General features: G+C 39.3%; 1 protein-coding gene across 2 annotated transcripts; it reads left to right on the top strand.

The window, feature by feature from the left end:
• The first annotated feature begins 447 nt into the window (after positions 1-447).
• Positions 448-15,780, top strand: RHAG (Rh associated glycoprotein). 2 transcript variants are annotated; one of them, XM_026093861.2, is made up of 10 exons: positions 448-651; positions 7,107-7,290; positions 8,336-8,486; positions 10,035-10,182; positions 10,967-11,133; positions 12,016-12,153; positions 12,991-13,112; positions 13,765-13,850; positions 14,638-14,711; positions 15,363-15,780. In XM_026093861.2, the coding sequence occupies exons 1-10, from the start codon at positions 513-515 to the stop codon at positions 15,438-15,440; spliced, it is 1,287 nt and encodes a 428-aa protein (XP_025949646.2). In that variant the 5' UTR covers positions 448-512; the 3' UTR covers positions 15,441-15,780. The 2 variants fall into 2 exon arrangements, with proteins under 2 accessions (XP_025949646.2, XP_025949647.2); XM_026093862.2 differs by lacking the exon at positions 13,765-13,850.
• The last annotated feature ends 387 nt before the right edge of the window (positions 15,781-16,167 follow it).

A 16,167-nucleotide genomic window follows, 5' to 3' on the forward strand; every position in this document is an offset into this window, starting at 1 on the left:
CTGTGAAATAGAAAACACATGTTTCTGCAGTTGACTGAAACAAATTCGCTTTGCTTACTTATCCTATTGCCAAGAGATAGGAGATTATCCACATTTTATATCACATGAAAAATAACCTCCCTATTTAAAATTAAAGCTACAATTTGGAGAAATGATTGACTGCAGGAAACATGGCAGGGTGCAGTTGTGTTCCTCGCTACGTGCAGCAAATGAAGCTATGTGAGATTTTCTTCCAGGCTGCTATTTCCTTTTGAACTATATAAAAGATACTGAGAAGCATATCCATGACGGAATGAACTATTTTGTACTACAAACTGAAAAATTTGTAAGCCAGCATTTCGTACACAGAAATAGCCCAGGGAACAGCAACTGCTATATTGACTTATACTGTTTCCCTCCCATAGTGGGTGTGACAGTGGGTTCGCTTGTCTCTCTCTTGCTATATCACCAAGATCCTCTGAATTAGGCAGCTCTCTCTTTATCAGGCTCTCACAGCCTTCTGCTGTCCTGCAATGCCTTCAGCCGTTGACACCAACATGAGGGGCAAGTTCTCTGTCCTGGCTCTTCTTCTGGAAGTGATCATCATTTGTTTGTTCGGTTTATTTGTGGAATATGACAGCAGCATTGGCTCCCAGAATACTATATACCCATGTAAGTATTGCTGTCTAACGTTTATGTAGTTAGAAGTTCTTTAAAAAAATCCTAAGCAAGGTTTCTGAACAAAGAGGATATAACTTATGAGACCAAACAATATAGCTACAAAAGAAAGGCAGGCTTTGGGGCAAAGAAATTTTTTCTGGGGTGTGAAAGCAGCAGGTTTCAAAGCTAAATTCAAGTTGAGCACATATATTCTGAAAGTAACTAACTGCTGAGAAGTTAGCTGTTCCAGGAGAAAAGTCCTTTTTGTATAGTGTTTGTATAGCAGGTTGAAACTTGGAGAAATCTGAATTTGTTTGAACAGTTTTGCCATTTTCCAGAGATGAACGACAGCGCTCCTCGCCAGCCCTTCTATTCTGATTACGGTATCAAATGAAGATAATGAATAGAACTTGCCATTACTATTGACCAGGTTTCAAAAGGTCATCTTATCATAACATGAAAATAGGCAGCATATTCAGCACTGTTAAAAAATACGTTTGCAGAAAATGGACTACATGAAACCAATAGCTTTTGTCACAAGGTGGAGAAACCCCTCCTACCTTTCAAAGCAAACCAGTGGCTCAGCTGTGGTGGTGGGACAGTAGTAATATTCAGTCTGTAAATGTTTTTGTTGATTTTCTGTTCTGGAAATGCCTGGTGGAGTCTAGGGAGAACACTATTGGCATGAGAAGTCGTTGCTGACTTCTCCCACCCTTCCCTTCTTATGCAAAAGTGGGCCCTTGTGAATAAACAGCAAGAGAAGGTAGCAGAGGAACATCTTGTGTCTTTCTTATGCTAATGAAAATTTGTTGTTCTTCTTCTTGGCTCTGATATTGCAAAAATCTGTAGTCCTGATTGGAATCCTCTTGACGATGATCATAACGATACAGAATTCCTAACCTGTATGTAGTACAAATGTATGTATAGCTCTTTCTGTGTTATTCCAGTTGGCCTTTCAGTAACTGTTACGGGGGAACATGGTCTTGGGGTCAGTTCACACCTCATTAGTTGTGCATTGTGTATCTTTACACAGAACATTGTCCACTTAAGACAACAGGGAATACAGGGATTTATTCAGCTCCAGATGCAAGTCAGATGATAAACATCAAGAGCCAGTTACCCACATTTGGGCAACTCCATTGCAGTGTAGCAGTGACTCCGAGAGATGAATTTTGCACTGCCTATTAGCTTGCTTTTAGTCACATATACGCTAGTAAATTAAGCTGTGCCAGAGCTTACGCTAGTAAATTAAGCTGTGCCAGAGCTTATTCTTTGTCTAAGGCACAGCCTGGCTATGTCAATCATACTGAACTATCTCAGCTCCTAAATCAGGTGGCTGCATCCTGACAGCATATCCCTGGTTCACTGTTGCCTGGGACAGTGGTAGATGGCCTAGGCCAAAACCATGCCAGGGGCTATGCTAACAATTTAATAACACAGATGATTGTTGTACTGTGGTACTTTTATTTTACTAATATAGCTATAGCCTAAAACACCTCCCAGCAATCTCCTCTTTGCCTCTCCCCCAAAACAACAACAAGTACAGCCACAGAACAATAGTGTTTTGGGCATCCCCCTCCTGGTATAATTTGGGAAGCTATAAGGATGTTATCTAGGTCATGTATCCCTCAGATTCAGGTAAAGATCTGTTTGATCTGCAAGAACCTTTTCCAGGTTGAATATCACTGCTTCTGGCTTTGGTACTCTGCACTTTCTTAGATTCCCCCTTACCAAGGAAAATGAACGGAGGTGCTTGGGTTGCACGCTTTTAAGAATTAGGGTGTAGCACATTTCTTTTTAAACTGTGAGTCTTCTGGACAGAGGCTTTCTGTGCCATACATATAGCACCATGGGTACCATGTTTCTTGGGGAGCTCCTGAGGTAGGCTATTCTAGTGTTAAACAAAACCCCGTCCCTGCCCTTGTGTGCACTGCTGTTTTTCAATTTAACATTTCTACTTTAGAAGGAGGGCAGAGAAGAGTCAGGATCCTCATCCAACTCATGGAGGAAAGGATTCTTCTCATCAGCTGTTACCTTTAAAAAATAGGCCTTAAAATGTAAGCTATTCAGTTAGGGATCATCTATAGTCTTTCCCTCCCTAAGACCAGTGTCTCAGATACACGGGAAAAACTGTCCTGTCTCTCTCCACCTCTGTCTCTCACCCCTCACAGGCAGTGTATGACTATGCACACTGTCCCCCAGTTGTCCACACTACTGAACTGTTAAGATGCTTCTGGCATGGTTTTGGCTCACGGAAACCAGCACCCTGATCTCCAACATGCCCCGGTATGGCTTCAGGCATTGCATGGACCAGGGACTATTCACAATACGCGGCATGGGTGAGAATACTGTTTTGGGCTGGAAGAGTATTTAGTTGTGTGGCTGTGAGTCAAGCCGTGTCATTTGCCCTTTGGCCTGGGAACAGGTCCTTGAGTTTATCAGGATGGATATAAATTAAGCAAACACTATAGATGTAACGCTGGGCTTTTAGGTACTCACCTAAGATTAGATGAATCCCATTCACAGTAAAGAAGTAGAAAAAAGAATCAATATTTCCTGATACCTGTGCTTTCACTTTTAGACCATCTTCTCTCAAAAATCTTTATCTACAAAGTGCACATAAAAGCATAGAGTTTGCAGGAATATCTGGCCAAAAGTTAGGACTATGATAGTATAGATGTATTGAGACATATTCTGAGTCTGGACTTCTCCTGGACTCACAAAAAAATGGGTCCAAACATGCTCTGTTCAGGAAGCCCTGGGATGGTAACTTCATCTGTACCTCAGTCTATGGTAGATTTATGCTTCATCTAGGGTTCAATTTATATTGCCAGATCTGCAACACAAGGCCTGCTTTTGTATGCCTTAAATACCTCAGTGCCATGGACCCAAGCTGTTTCAGCATTTTTGGATTCATTCCTTAGAAAGATGAAAAAAATAATCGAAAGCCACCATAGCTTTGCACCCAGATAAGGAGGCCTGAGCTGAGATCATTCCCAGCTTTTCATCATATATGGAGGATATCCAAGAATCTGGAGGATCCAAGCACAGGAATGGTGAATTGGATGGACAACTTTATGTGTGATGTACCAGTGGAATGGGAGGAAGAGGGTGTGCAGTGATTTTGTAAGTACTCCTAGGTGGTTTCTGCAGTGCCGGCATCCAGGATGTAATGTTCTGTGTCTGATCCATGTCCCATGGCTCAGAAAGGTTTCTGTGCCCTTCTTGTTCTGGATTGTAAGGTTTTCTTCTTCAGGCAGAGCAAAATTACAGTTTAAGCATAAAACTGGATTCCACAAACACCTCTGCATCGAGACTGACCATCAAGCAGAGACCTTGCAGTGAAATTAATATATTAGCTTTGAGCAGCCTTGGCAGAATCACGTGCATTGGTTTTGCCCAGGATCAGCTGGAGCGTTTTTCCCAGTCTTTCTCTTCCTGTCTCACAGAATAGAAGTGCTATATTTTATTAAACACAATTAGTCATTGAAACAGCTTATTTCATATTGTGCTGTTTTCTCCATCATTTGAAACCATTCCAGACCTACTGTTCTTTAAAAAAAATGTGCAAGAGACAGTTCAAGCACAAGGTCCATACTATGCAAATTCAAGATCTTCAGTTTGTGAAAATTGTCCTTAACATCCAGGAATTAACCTAGTTTTCCCCAAGACTTTTAATCTGATGTGCAAGTAAGTCCAGACAGCTTTAAAACATTTATATGAATCCTGGACAGCCCTCAGGAGGCCCCAGGATTACATGTCAACAAGCCATTTGTTTCCAGCAGAATTGCTGGATCTTTAGGGCTGTGGAAAGATTTCCAAAAGCATCTTTCAAACAAGAAGACTTGAGCATGCAGAAGCCCTGTTGATGGGCACTGGTAATTAAACTACTTGGTCATCAAGGCGCTTTTGAAAGCTGTTCTTTGGTTTGTACTTAGTGTCAGCTTACTTAAGCAGTAAAGCATCTTTTACTAATCTGGACATGATTTGTTGCATTGCTGTAAACACAAATGGCATTTTTTTTGATGAGAGCAATTTACTTGCTTTGTCTGCAATGATTTAACCAGCATATTACAAATAAGAGAAAATAATATGCTGAATGCTAACAAATCATAGTCTTCTCTGGGAGACTGGGAGAACCCTCTTCTACAGAGCTGGCTGCTCCTGCGAATGTGCATAATTAAGGACTGGGTTGTTCCTTAGGCTTTACTGGAAAGTCCATAACCTAGGTTGATTCAGAGTCTAAAAAGGCAAGCCGTGGGTCATTTTCAAATGCACCTCTCATTTTTGTGCATGAAACTCATTTGTGGTATGAACTAAAAACTGTTGAAGTCCTATATCTCTTTGTAACTTCTTATGCCAATAGTTTATTTAATACATTTCCATTTGTTCCTGTTAAAGCCAAACAAAAAGACTACTGTTGTAGAAGCTGCTTCTCTTATAGATTTTCCCCCTAGTTCTGTATTTGTTTAACACCATTAACAGGCCTTTTATAGTATAGTTTTACAAGAGTCAGTCCAATAAACCAGGCCATTTCTAATATGCAAAGGTGCTGATCCTGCATATTACTGGGTGAAGGGTCACTGGTACAAAATTATTTTAAAAAGAGGAGAAAAAGGGTTGTTAGGCATACGGTTTTCACGTATCCTCCAAAAGGGGTGGGGGGTGGAATCTCTGGTTATTCCTTCCCTTATTTATTTGAGATCTTTTTCATGTGACCCACCACCACATTTTTGTCTCACTTGCAAGCCTATGGCTCCAACTAAACTGCTGAGCACCAGGCTGTCAGCAGACACCAGGGTAGCTGTAGATAGTGTCCCCCCCCTCAAAATAATGGGACCCCTAGGCACTATTGTTGAGTACAGCATGCACTATACTATTTTAAATTCTTGACTGCATACAAATTTTCCTGCTGGCAAGATCAGGAAGGTTTTTTAAGCATGGTTTATGTTGTCCCAAGACATATCTTTTCAGTTTCTTGAAATGCTCTTTAAAGCAAGGAAATAAATACGTTGAACTTCAAGTGAGATGATTATTTTCACTCCACTTTGAGATACAAAATCTGCAAGTGTATCGAAAGAGCAGCAGTACAAATGGGGGAGCTAAGTTGGCTGTATATCTCTTAAAATAAGTAGTAAGTGCAACACGAAATTTTGGGAAGTAGTTCTGGAAATTGAGTAGCACGGTGGAAAATGGGGAGATTCCAAATGACTTCAGGAGCCTCAGAAAGTCACTTCACTGGCTATTATCAAAGTCAGTTAATGCATGTGAAAAACCCAGTTCAAAGAGGAAGCAAAAGTGGTGGGAATGTCTGTGCATTTAGACCCTAATTCTTAAAAGTGTGCAACTCAGTGTAAATGTTCTTATTTGCATACATGTATGCATTTCAGTGCTGTGTCAGAACTAGCACATGACAATACAAATACAATAAAGTTTATTTGGAATCTCCAGTATTTATTTATACTTTTGGGCCCTCTTTTGGTTAAAGTTGGTAATGCATATAGCAAAACTACAGGAAACATGAAAATACCACAACTGGCAAATACTTCAAGACAAATGTTACATTTACTAAGTCAATGTCTCAGTTTTTCCTACATATTTGCATCTAAGGCCCAATGAAAGAGAAATGAAAATAATGGTTCTCTCTACTGAGATTCTTACTAACAATAAAATCAGAAAAAAAATCTTAATTACAGGACTCAGATCTGGTAGGTGTAGAGATCATATTAAACACTTCAGAAAAACAAAATACTTCAAAATGGAAAATAATATAATATCCATGTTGTAAGGATAAATTCAGTTTGTATTAAAAAGCCTGAAAAATGAAAGAAAAAAAAACTTCAAAAATTAATTAAAAGAATTAGCCATATTTTAACATTTAGAAGTGTTTGAAGGAGGGATAAGCATATGCTGATTATCACTATTAGTATTAGTATAGTTCTTACAGGCAACTTCTAAACCAATAAATTACAAGTGCCCAGGTAAAGAAATGAGAATCAATTTTTTTGTAGAGTAAATTGTTTGAAATCACAGGCATACCTTTGCAGTGGTCCAACTAGCATGCTCCCAAATAATTCCCATGTGTATTTTTGGAGTTAGGCCAGAACACGTTGGAGGTGACAACCCTGATCTGAGGGGAGAAGAGTTTGCTGTACAGACATGAAGCTATGTTATTCCAGGTAGCTTCAGGCCCAGAGAACAATTGCAGATACATTAAATTTGCTAGTATAGGTATAGAACTAGTGTTCTCTGAATAACGATGCAGCAAGTAATAAAACCGATCCTGAGTCATGAATTTTCAAAACACTCAATCTGTAACAAGTAGGCTCATCATTAAATGTGAATGGATGGATCATATTGACAATATGAGTTTAGCATCAATCTCTTTTCTAGTAAACCCTCCTTTGTCCCTGGCTTTCCTCCATCTATAGTCCCTGTTTACATAGATTTTTTTTTTCTCCCTTAAGTCTTTCAGGATGTCCATGTGATGATATTTGTTGGATTTGGTTTCCTGATGACTTTTCTGAAGAAATATGGATTCAGTGGTGTTGGTATCAACATGCTTATTGCTGCCTTGGGTCTCCAGTGGGGCACTCTGGTGCAAGGATTTTGGCACATGAAAGGAGGGAAAATTAATATTGATATCAAAAGGTATGTGTGACATTTCCAAAATTGGCAATCTCCCCCTTAAGATATCAGGAAAAGACACAAAACTACAATAGCTGTGAGATCAGATTTCTGAGCTCACTAAAATTTGATGGAGCATGACTGCCCATCTCTCAGCATTCATCAGTCTGCCACCTCTCAAGAAGTAACATTAATGCTTTGGGCCAAGGGAAAACAGGATGAAATTTGGATTTTAAGCTACAGGTGGGCCATATGCCATGTATAGAGACCTGTCTGAATCTCTGGAGCCCTGGAAGTTGCAACATTTCCCTCACCAGCATAGCACCAGGAGCTCTCCAGATCTCTCCTGCATCCAGTAGGCACAAAAGGGTCTGTCCTTCTGTGGTACACGGGGTCACAGAGGAATGGCTGGACCAGTGTGTTTATCTACACATGAGGTTTTTTCCTGCTTCTGGAGAAATTATGGGCATGAGCATCATGCTTAGAGCAGACAATCCTTTGATGAGGGAGCCATAGCTTGTGTCCCTCCATCCTGGAGGTCTTTGACCAATTTGTGTTTTCATTTACTTTTGCCATTCCCCACAACCTGTCAACACTGCTCCTTCCTGACATCACCCAGTGCAAACCTGATGCACTATCTCAGAAAGGCACTTAAGGCTTTTGAAAAGGAGCTAAACCATCCAACCAAAAACAGAAGCTCCCTGTTATCTCTGGAATTCAAACAACAATCCCTGTGCATCCTCAATACAAGTCTCCGGTGACTTTCCACTGTAATTTCAATTAGCTGCACACAAATATGGTCTAAGCAGGAAGTAACCTTCCTACACTTTATCCTCAGTAATCAGGAAGATCCCCTTGCCTAAGAAAGGAAAGGTTTGATTTAATATTTGTCCACAAAGAGCAGAATGTATCCTAACAGTTTTAAATCTCAAGTGTTAAAGCTTTATTATATTACTGATACGATAAGTTTTAGTTCATCTTTATTTCTAGAAAACTGATTTTTTTTTTCCTCTGTGTATTTTTCTTTCTTTTTTTTTGGTTTTGTTATGATTTATTTTCTTAACTTCAGCATGATAAATGCAGACTTGAGTACAGCAAGTGCTTTAATTTCATTTGGAGCCGTCCTGGGGAAAACAAGTCCACTTCAGATGCTGATCTTGACCATTTTGGAGATCACAATCTTTGCATGCAACAAACATTTAGTTACAGAAATACTTCAGGTACAAGTATTTAGAAATAATTGTCTTCTGGTTATAACAAATACTAACCTATATGGAGTGGTTTGTCTTTCACAGCCATCTACCTCCTCTCACATTGGATTCCCCAAGTTTTTGCTCTTCTTCTTCTTCAGTCTGGCTTGTCCTGTTCATATATCTCACTGCTTCACCTCAACTTAACATACTGCTTCTGTCTATATGATATGTTTGGGCTGAACAACACAATTAAGCTATGGCAGGCTAACAGCTTACTACCATCAGCCTCAAACTACCTTAAACAGAAAGCCCCTATCTGTATTTTTGTTTTTCCCCAGATGCAAGGTAACGTGGCTTTGCTGGAATCTCAGTTTCAGAGATCAGAAAGAGGTTTAAGCCAACATTATTTAACTTCATAGCTAGTTTGGACCGAGAATGTACATATGGGCAGCTACAGCATCTCAGCTGATATGTAGAAAAGTGTCACGCTTGTCAAAGATGACTATACATCTGGGCACATTTCTATCTCCCTGAATTCACTCTGCAGCACCTGAACGTGTATGTCTGCTTCAGCTGCCTAAGCATAAGCACCTTGTGCTGTTTCAAATTGCTGTTTCAAATACCATAGGGCATGTAAGACATTTGCACCGGGATGACAAAAATGACAGAGGAGCTACAAAGGAGCTGTGCTCCTCAACACTGGCCGCTGGAGTGCATCTCAAACGCCACCGCATGACTGCATTTTTGTATCATGCCCTATGTTTCTATTTGCCAGCTTCTGACTACACCATAGCCCCTGCTAAATGCTCCAACATTCTCTCCAGATGCCTTGGTTTGGGCAAAAAGCAATGGCATATTTACATATATATTTGAAAAATGTTCATGAAAGGAAGAGTATCATCTAATTCTTAAAAGAAAGCATTATAGGAAATACGAATGTATATGGTCAGGAAAGCTAAAAGCAAGCTGGTGTCCATATCTAAAGATCCTCTGATACCTATTCCATTGATTTTGCTTTTGATTATAAAAGTCTTTGAATAGTCTTTCCTTGATCTTAAACTATTTTATTTTTCCCTCTGCCTCCCTTAGTTGAGTAAATAGGTAAATACTATTCTTAGAGCATAGTCAAGCCTAATCAAGGAATGTTGCAGTTTTTAGCTAGAGAGGCACTTGAGCAATGAATGCTTTATCCCAACTGAAATCTAACAACTCTGAAGAATTTTCAGATGTTTCACTTTTTACTATATTCACTCATAAAATCCACTGAGATCCTTCACCAGTGATCAGGAATTCTGCTTTCCAGCGCTATTAGACAAAAGAATCATGAAACATTTTGAAGACCATACTAAAAAAGGTTATCAGTAAAAAAGTATTTCATATAAATTCTGATTTGTAGATATAGTGTCATGTGCATTCTTATTAGTGACGAGTTTTCATTTTGTAATATTTTCAGTTTACACATTCTATCTCTACCATACAAAATAAACCAGCAGAGTCATCCAGACTTCTCATTCACCAGATCCTTATCCTTCCTCTATTTAAAATTTGTGGTATTGTTTTGGATCCCTGTTGCAGGCCACAGATGTTGGAGCCTCAATGACTATCCATGCTTTTGGAGCTTATTTTGGTTTGGCTGTAGCCGCAATCTTGTATCGTCCTGGCTTGAAAAACAAACATGAAAATGAAGAATCAACCTACCACTCTGACATATTTGCCATGATTGGTAAGTAGAAGAAGCACAGGGAAGTAATAGCTCTGATTGGTTGTCCATCCTTCTTTCAGTTTGTTTTTAAGATTGCCTATTGTTATGCTACATCCATTTTTCTGCATATAGTTCTGGAGTCATATTCTTTTTTGTCTGATGCATGCATTAAGTTTTCAGTGAAACCCATATTTTTACATTTTTTCTTTGGATAAAAAGAGGAAATATCAAAGTAAACATGCATTTTCACTATGCATTGATGGGAAGCCCCTTTTTGTGACTTCTGTTATGAGCAGCATTTCCACAGAAATTGGCCATATTCAGCTGTGCCCTGTCCTACTAATAAACGTTACAAAATACATGGTTTATGGAATGAGACATGCATCCACCTCTCACTGAGACCTGTCCATAGATCACTTTATCAGTTAAAATCATCAGTTATACCAATAGGTGATAAAGGATTTATATGTGAACTGTCTTGCACCAGCACACATCCTACTCTGCCATCATTTTTACGGAGGTTGTGAGCTCTGGAACTGAGGTGTATGTGGGGCACAGCAAGGGGTTATAATACCTTAAAGTTCTCCAGTAAGATTTGACAGAGAGCATGTGTCAGAATCCCAGCTGCTAGTGTTAAAAGCTTCTGCATAATCTGTTATTTCTTCCAGGATTTTGACTATTCCATATTTCATATTGACAATCTTCCTGACTTCCTATAGGTAGTTCTTTTGCATCGAATCTTTCGCACTAAAATATCCCTTGTGACTGAATAGTCTTTGTTTGGTTTTGTCTTATATTCATTCAGGCACCCTATTCCTTTGGCTGTTTTGGCCCAGTTTTAACTCTGCCATTGCATATGACCAAGATCACCAGACGAGAGCAATTGTCAACACTTACTACTCCCTTGCTGCATGTACTGTCGTAACATTTGCCCTCTCCAGCCTGGTGGATCAGAGAGGCAAATTCAGTATGGTAAGAGTGATGCCAAACCCTCTGTTAAATTGAGTCACCCCTCTAAAGTAAGGATAATGCTGTAGAGTTCCAACATCTGTGAGCTATCTGGAGGCTTTGCTCACAATGTAGGCAAAATTCGGACTATTACGCTTCTAAAAGGTACAATGTCAGGTTGAACCGTAAGTCATCCCTCCCTGAATATGCTTCCTCAATGGGATCAGTTCATCTGGAGACCCCAATGCTCTCAGACGTTACAGTGATGGTCCTGCTCCCTTGTTCTCTCTTGTCCACAGAACCAGCTGTGGACAAGAGCCATAGGCACATTACTCCAAAGTTCAGGTGGATTTGGGGGTCTTATTCCAAACAAGTTCTTATCTGAATTTCTGTATTAAAATAGCTAAAATAATTCTCTGAAAGCACTGTCGTGTTCCCTGACAGTCTCAGAATTCAGCTGCGCAACAGCCAAAGCCAAACGAGATTGGAGATGTCAGGATTCCACGCTTTCCTCTCCTTGCCCTAAAATCCATATGTTTTCACTCACTACTTTGCAGTTGTTGCAGGGTTCATCTAAGCCTAGTGTGAGGTGGTCCAGTTCAATGAGTTTTCAGAATTCGTTGCTGTTGTGGGATGCAGTGCTTGCTGGCTCAGCCAGGAGAGGGGGGCAGGCCCATAGCAGACCCAGGCTAAACTGGCTCGGAGTAGTTTTGAAACAAACCCAGAAAGCCACAATTGAGTGGCACATTTTAAATTCCTATTCAATCTTCATTGGACAATTCATATCTAATGAAAAGAGAAGAAAAAAAAAAAAAGCATGCAAGCAAGGTTTACAAGTCATTCAGACCCCCCCCAAAAAATCTCTATTCCACATATATCATCTTCACCACTGTATATTCTGTGCAGGTTCTCATTCAAAATGCCACTCTGGCAGGAGGAGTAGCAGTGGGTACCTGTGCCGACATGTTAATCTACCCTTTCGGTGCCATGTGCATTGGGAGCATTGCTGGGATCATCTCTGTCCTTGGGTTCAAGTTCCTGACTGTAAGTATCTAGGACCTGCCTCCACTCTCGTCTGCTTTGTTGCTTCATTGACTTGGTTTACTAGAAAGGAATTTTAGTAACTGGCTTATACTCTACAGACTGCACATAGTAGTTGACTTATTTTGAAATCAGTGTGACTTAAATATATGCTTGTGAACCATCTTGAATTTATCATCTAGCTAAAAATGTAGATGGGTCATTTTAGAGTTCATTCAACTTGGGATTTCTGTTCCATGGAACTGGCAGGATGTTGCTCCAAGCCCATGATTCCCAAACAACCTCCACCAGAAGAACTGTGCTTCAGATTAACACTGAAACAGTATTATTTCAGTGTTTTAAGATTTCTAAATAAATGAGTAATGGAATATATTTTGAAGTCCAAAGTGGAAGTGTTTCATATGCAAAATGTTGAAACAAAATATTCTGAGTAAAACTCTTCATTTTGGGAGTGCTGCTTGTTTTGATTTCAACAAACTGCCATTTCCTGCCATTCTGGTACAAAACAAGTGACTAGCAGACTCAGAACAGGCATGTATGTATTAGCCACTTCTTTCAGTCTTTGTTACAGTGGCTGAAAAGATCAGGAACATCACAGAACTACCATATTTTGTACCATCGCAATGGCACATTGTACAGTTGTATCACTTATACTTAGCTACACAGTTTTCTCCATGTACCTAGTTTCACACTGAAGGGGAGAAAGCAGGTTTTATAGCCAAACTTTACCTGTCTACATGAAATGTTTACTTCTTTTCCATTTATTTCTTCTGCCTATCATTTTAGAGATAATGGAAGACTATAAATTCACCATAAACTTTGTGTTTCCCCTCATTTTAGCCTTTTATGGCCTCCAAGCTGAACATTCCAGACACTCGTGGAGTCCATAATTTACATGGTCTACCTGGAATACTGGGAGGTATCGCAGGCATCATTGTAACTGCAGTGAGAAAAGAAATCAGGTAAGTTATAGAGAGAAGAGAGAAAGAAGTTTCCTTTAGTGAAGGCTCATCCTAATTTTTTTTTCCTTTCCTTGCATCTAATTATGATTTACTTTCACAAAATGCATCTTTGGTTTGATGCCAGACATGGTGTTCTGGTTTAAATACAAAACTCTTCTTGATATACTGCCTTTAATACACTGTTTATATGTTAAGTTTGTTCCAAATTAACAGCTCAGGTGAAAATTAAAAAATCATAAAAAACAACAACTCACAGCACACTGCATCAAAAGTAATAGAATCATTATCATGATTCTACAATTACAACGCTGGTAGCTGTAAGATATCCAAGAAAAAGATCAATTGGCAAATGGGCTATTTCTACTCTTTTACAAAGAAGGCTACGGGAAGATGAAATGGTGGTCTTTTTCACAAAGGGGAACATTCACAGAAGGCTTATAAGATACTAACCTTTTCAAAAAGCTTATGCTGAGTTTTAGTCTAAAACAAGACTGAAATAAGATCAGTCTTACATGGTTTATGCCCTGGCCACAGCAATGATAGGATACGAGCCATCCTGTCCAGCAAAGAGCAAACATGAACAGAGCTGTAAGACAGAAGCTCACCCTCAAGGTTCTCAATTGTCTATGGTTTACTTTTCTGTCCTTTTCAGGGCAAATGTCCACTTTACTCTTGACATGCAGGCTGCTGCCCTGGGCAGCACGATTGGAATTGCACTGGCAGGCGGAATATTGACAGGTCAGTGCAATGCATACACCAACTGAAAGCAATGTAAATTTAGAGATGTGCCCATGGAGAACTTCCACATGTCAACAATTTCATGTGAAAAAATCAAAGATTTGATTTATCTATATTAGGCTGGTAAATATGACACAGGATTTACAAGAGATCCATGCCTGGCCCATGCCCAAAGGCAACTGGATTTCTGCATGTGATTCCCATCTCGTGTGCCTTATATGTGGAGAAGAATCAATTGAGACTGGTTCCTTCCGGCTCAATATTGGTAACTCTAAAACACTAGAATGTATTCTCCCAAAAGCTGGACTTCAGCTGACAATTCCTTAGTCTGATGTAGGACCTTTTCCAGGTTCTCTGGTATGTGTTCTATGATCTGAATCACTGATCTCAGACAAACCTGTACTGTGCAGCTGCCATATATGATATCCAAAGCCTGGTAACTTGACTATACTTGGGCAGATTGCTTGAGGACATATCCCAGGTCACAGATCAATCCTGGGGGAAAAAAATGGATACTTTCCAAACCAAAGTTGATGTTGAAAGAGAAAAATCCAGGATGAAATCTGGGAAGGCCTTGTGCAATTAAAAATAAGCTCTCACCAATGTCAAAATGCAGCAACCTGCATCACCTCTGATAATGAGAGGTACGATGTCCCAAGAGGGCTGTATATTTCTGTAGACTAGAGAACAAGGCAGAGAACTTAAATGACTCCCCAGAGCACATCTGAGGAACATCTTTTTGGGCACAGTGTCCATTTTTTAATCTCTGATATCCATTTCTCTGCAGGTTGCATTCTAAAGCTGCCCTTCTTGGGACAAGCATCTGATCAGAATTGCTTTGATGACTCTGTTTATTGGGAGGTAAGATATAATCAGTGGTTGAAAAATGATCCTGATGGAGAAGCTTCAGTTTTGTCATGTAGGAAGACATACAGCACACTACAGTCCTGCTCTCCTGGGGTTTGTGGGGTCACAGTGTGACCCTTTGTTAAAACAGAAAGGATCACTTGCACACAAGAGTCAGCTTTGAAACTGTTTCTTTGCCTCAGGCTTTGACTTTATCAAGGCGTCCAGGATATTTTTGGACTTCTTACCTAGTCATGTCTTTTACATTAGACTGGTCTTGAGCATAAAGAAGAAATACAACCAATGAATTGAGATTAGAATTACTTTAACTCCCTTCTAACTGCTTACTCTGCAGATTCCTTCTTCCTTGCTGATGTTTAGGAACATATTTAGCAACATTCTTGGCTGCTTTTCTAGTGCCACCTAAGATTTCCTACCAAATGAAATTTAGAGCATATATTCAGTATTTATAGGGGCAGTCCCCCTTAGGCTGAGCAGAAGCTCTTCTGCTTCCTGATTGAGTGATCTGATCATTGAGCTTATTGTTCAGAAGATCTGCCTCCTGGCACTATTGTTTTTATATATATAAAGAGAATGACCTTATAAGTGCACATTAATCTCCTCTTAGGACAGAATGACTGAACTCTTCTTTGGTTTTCATGGCAGGTTCCAGAAGAGGAGAAACTACATGAGATTCATTCCAACAACCATGATGAGCACAGTAGATCTGAAGCCGCGATGTAGATTTTTTTTTTTTAATCTCTGTCCTCATGGTGCTGTTTTCAGTTTCTAATGTTAAAAAAAAATTCTCAGTATCATCCTAACCGCTCCTGGTTTTCAAGAAGGAGCTGTAGATAGCTCTATTTTTGTAATATAAAACAAGTTTTATTTTAGAATATGTTGTCATTACGCTGAGTTCAGTTGAAATAATTGGCTCCTTTCAATATATTTGCTCATCTAAAATGAGAAAAAAGAACATGATTTGTTCTAGAAAGTTATCTGTATTTTACCATTTGTCATCACTGACATTGAAATAATCTGTGTGTTTCAAGCCTATTACAAGATACCATATTTAATTGCAAGATTCCTGAGTGAGAGTCACATCCTTTAACTGCTTAGGGTAATTAAGCAGATGGTAATGAAGGAAGGGACTGATATTGTTTATTTGGATTCTAATAAGGTTTTCACCAGAGCATCCCAGATTAACTTTTTAAGAAAGTGTGTTGTCATATTGTTGGATGGGGGAAAAAAAATCTACTATAAATTGAAGAATTATTAAATGACAGGAAACAAAATGTTGAGATAATTTTCACTGCAAAGCACAGAATATAGTGATCTAGGAAATATGCTAAGTGGCAATATGAGTGACAAGATTTTTTGTTAATGTATTTATTTAAAAGGAGAAGGAAGTGAACTGGTGACAAATTTAATTATCGGTGGAGAATTAATAAGGCTATTTCAGAGACAGGAT

Source organism: Dromaius novaehollandiae, chromosome 3 (assembly GCF_036370855.1).
Source record: "Dromaius novaehollandiae isolate bDroNov1 chromosome 3, bDroNov1.hap1, whole genome shotgun sequence".
Taxonomy (NCBI): domain Eukaryota; kingdom Metazoa; phylum Chordata; class Aves; order Casuariiformes; family Dromaiidae; genus Dromaius; species Dromaius novaehollandiae.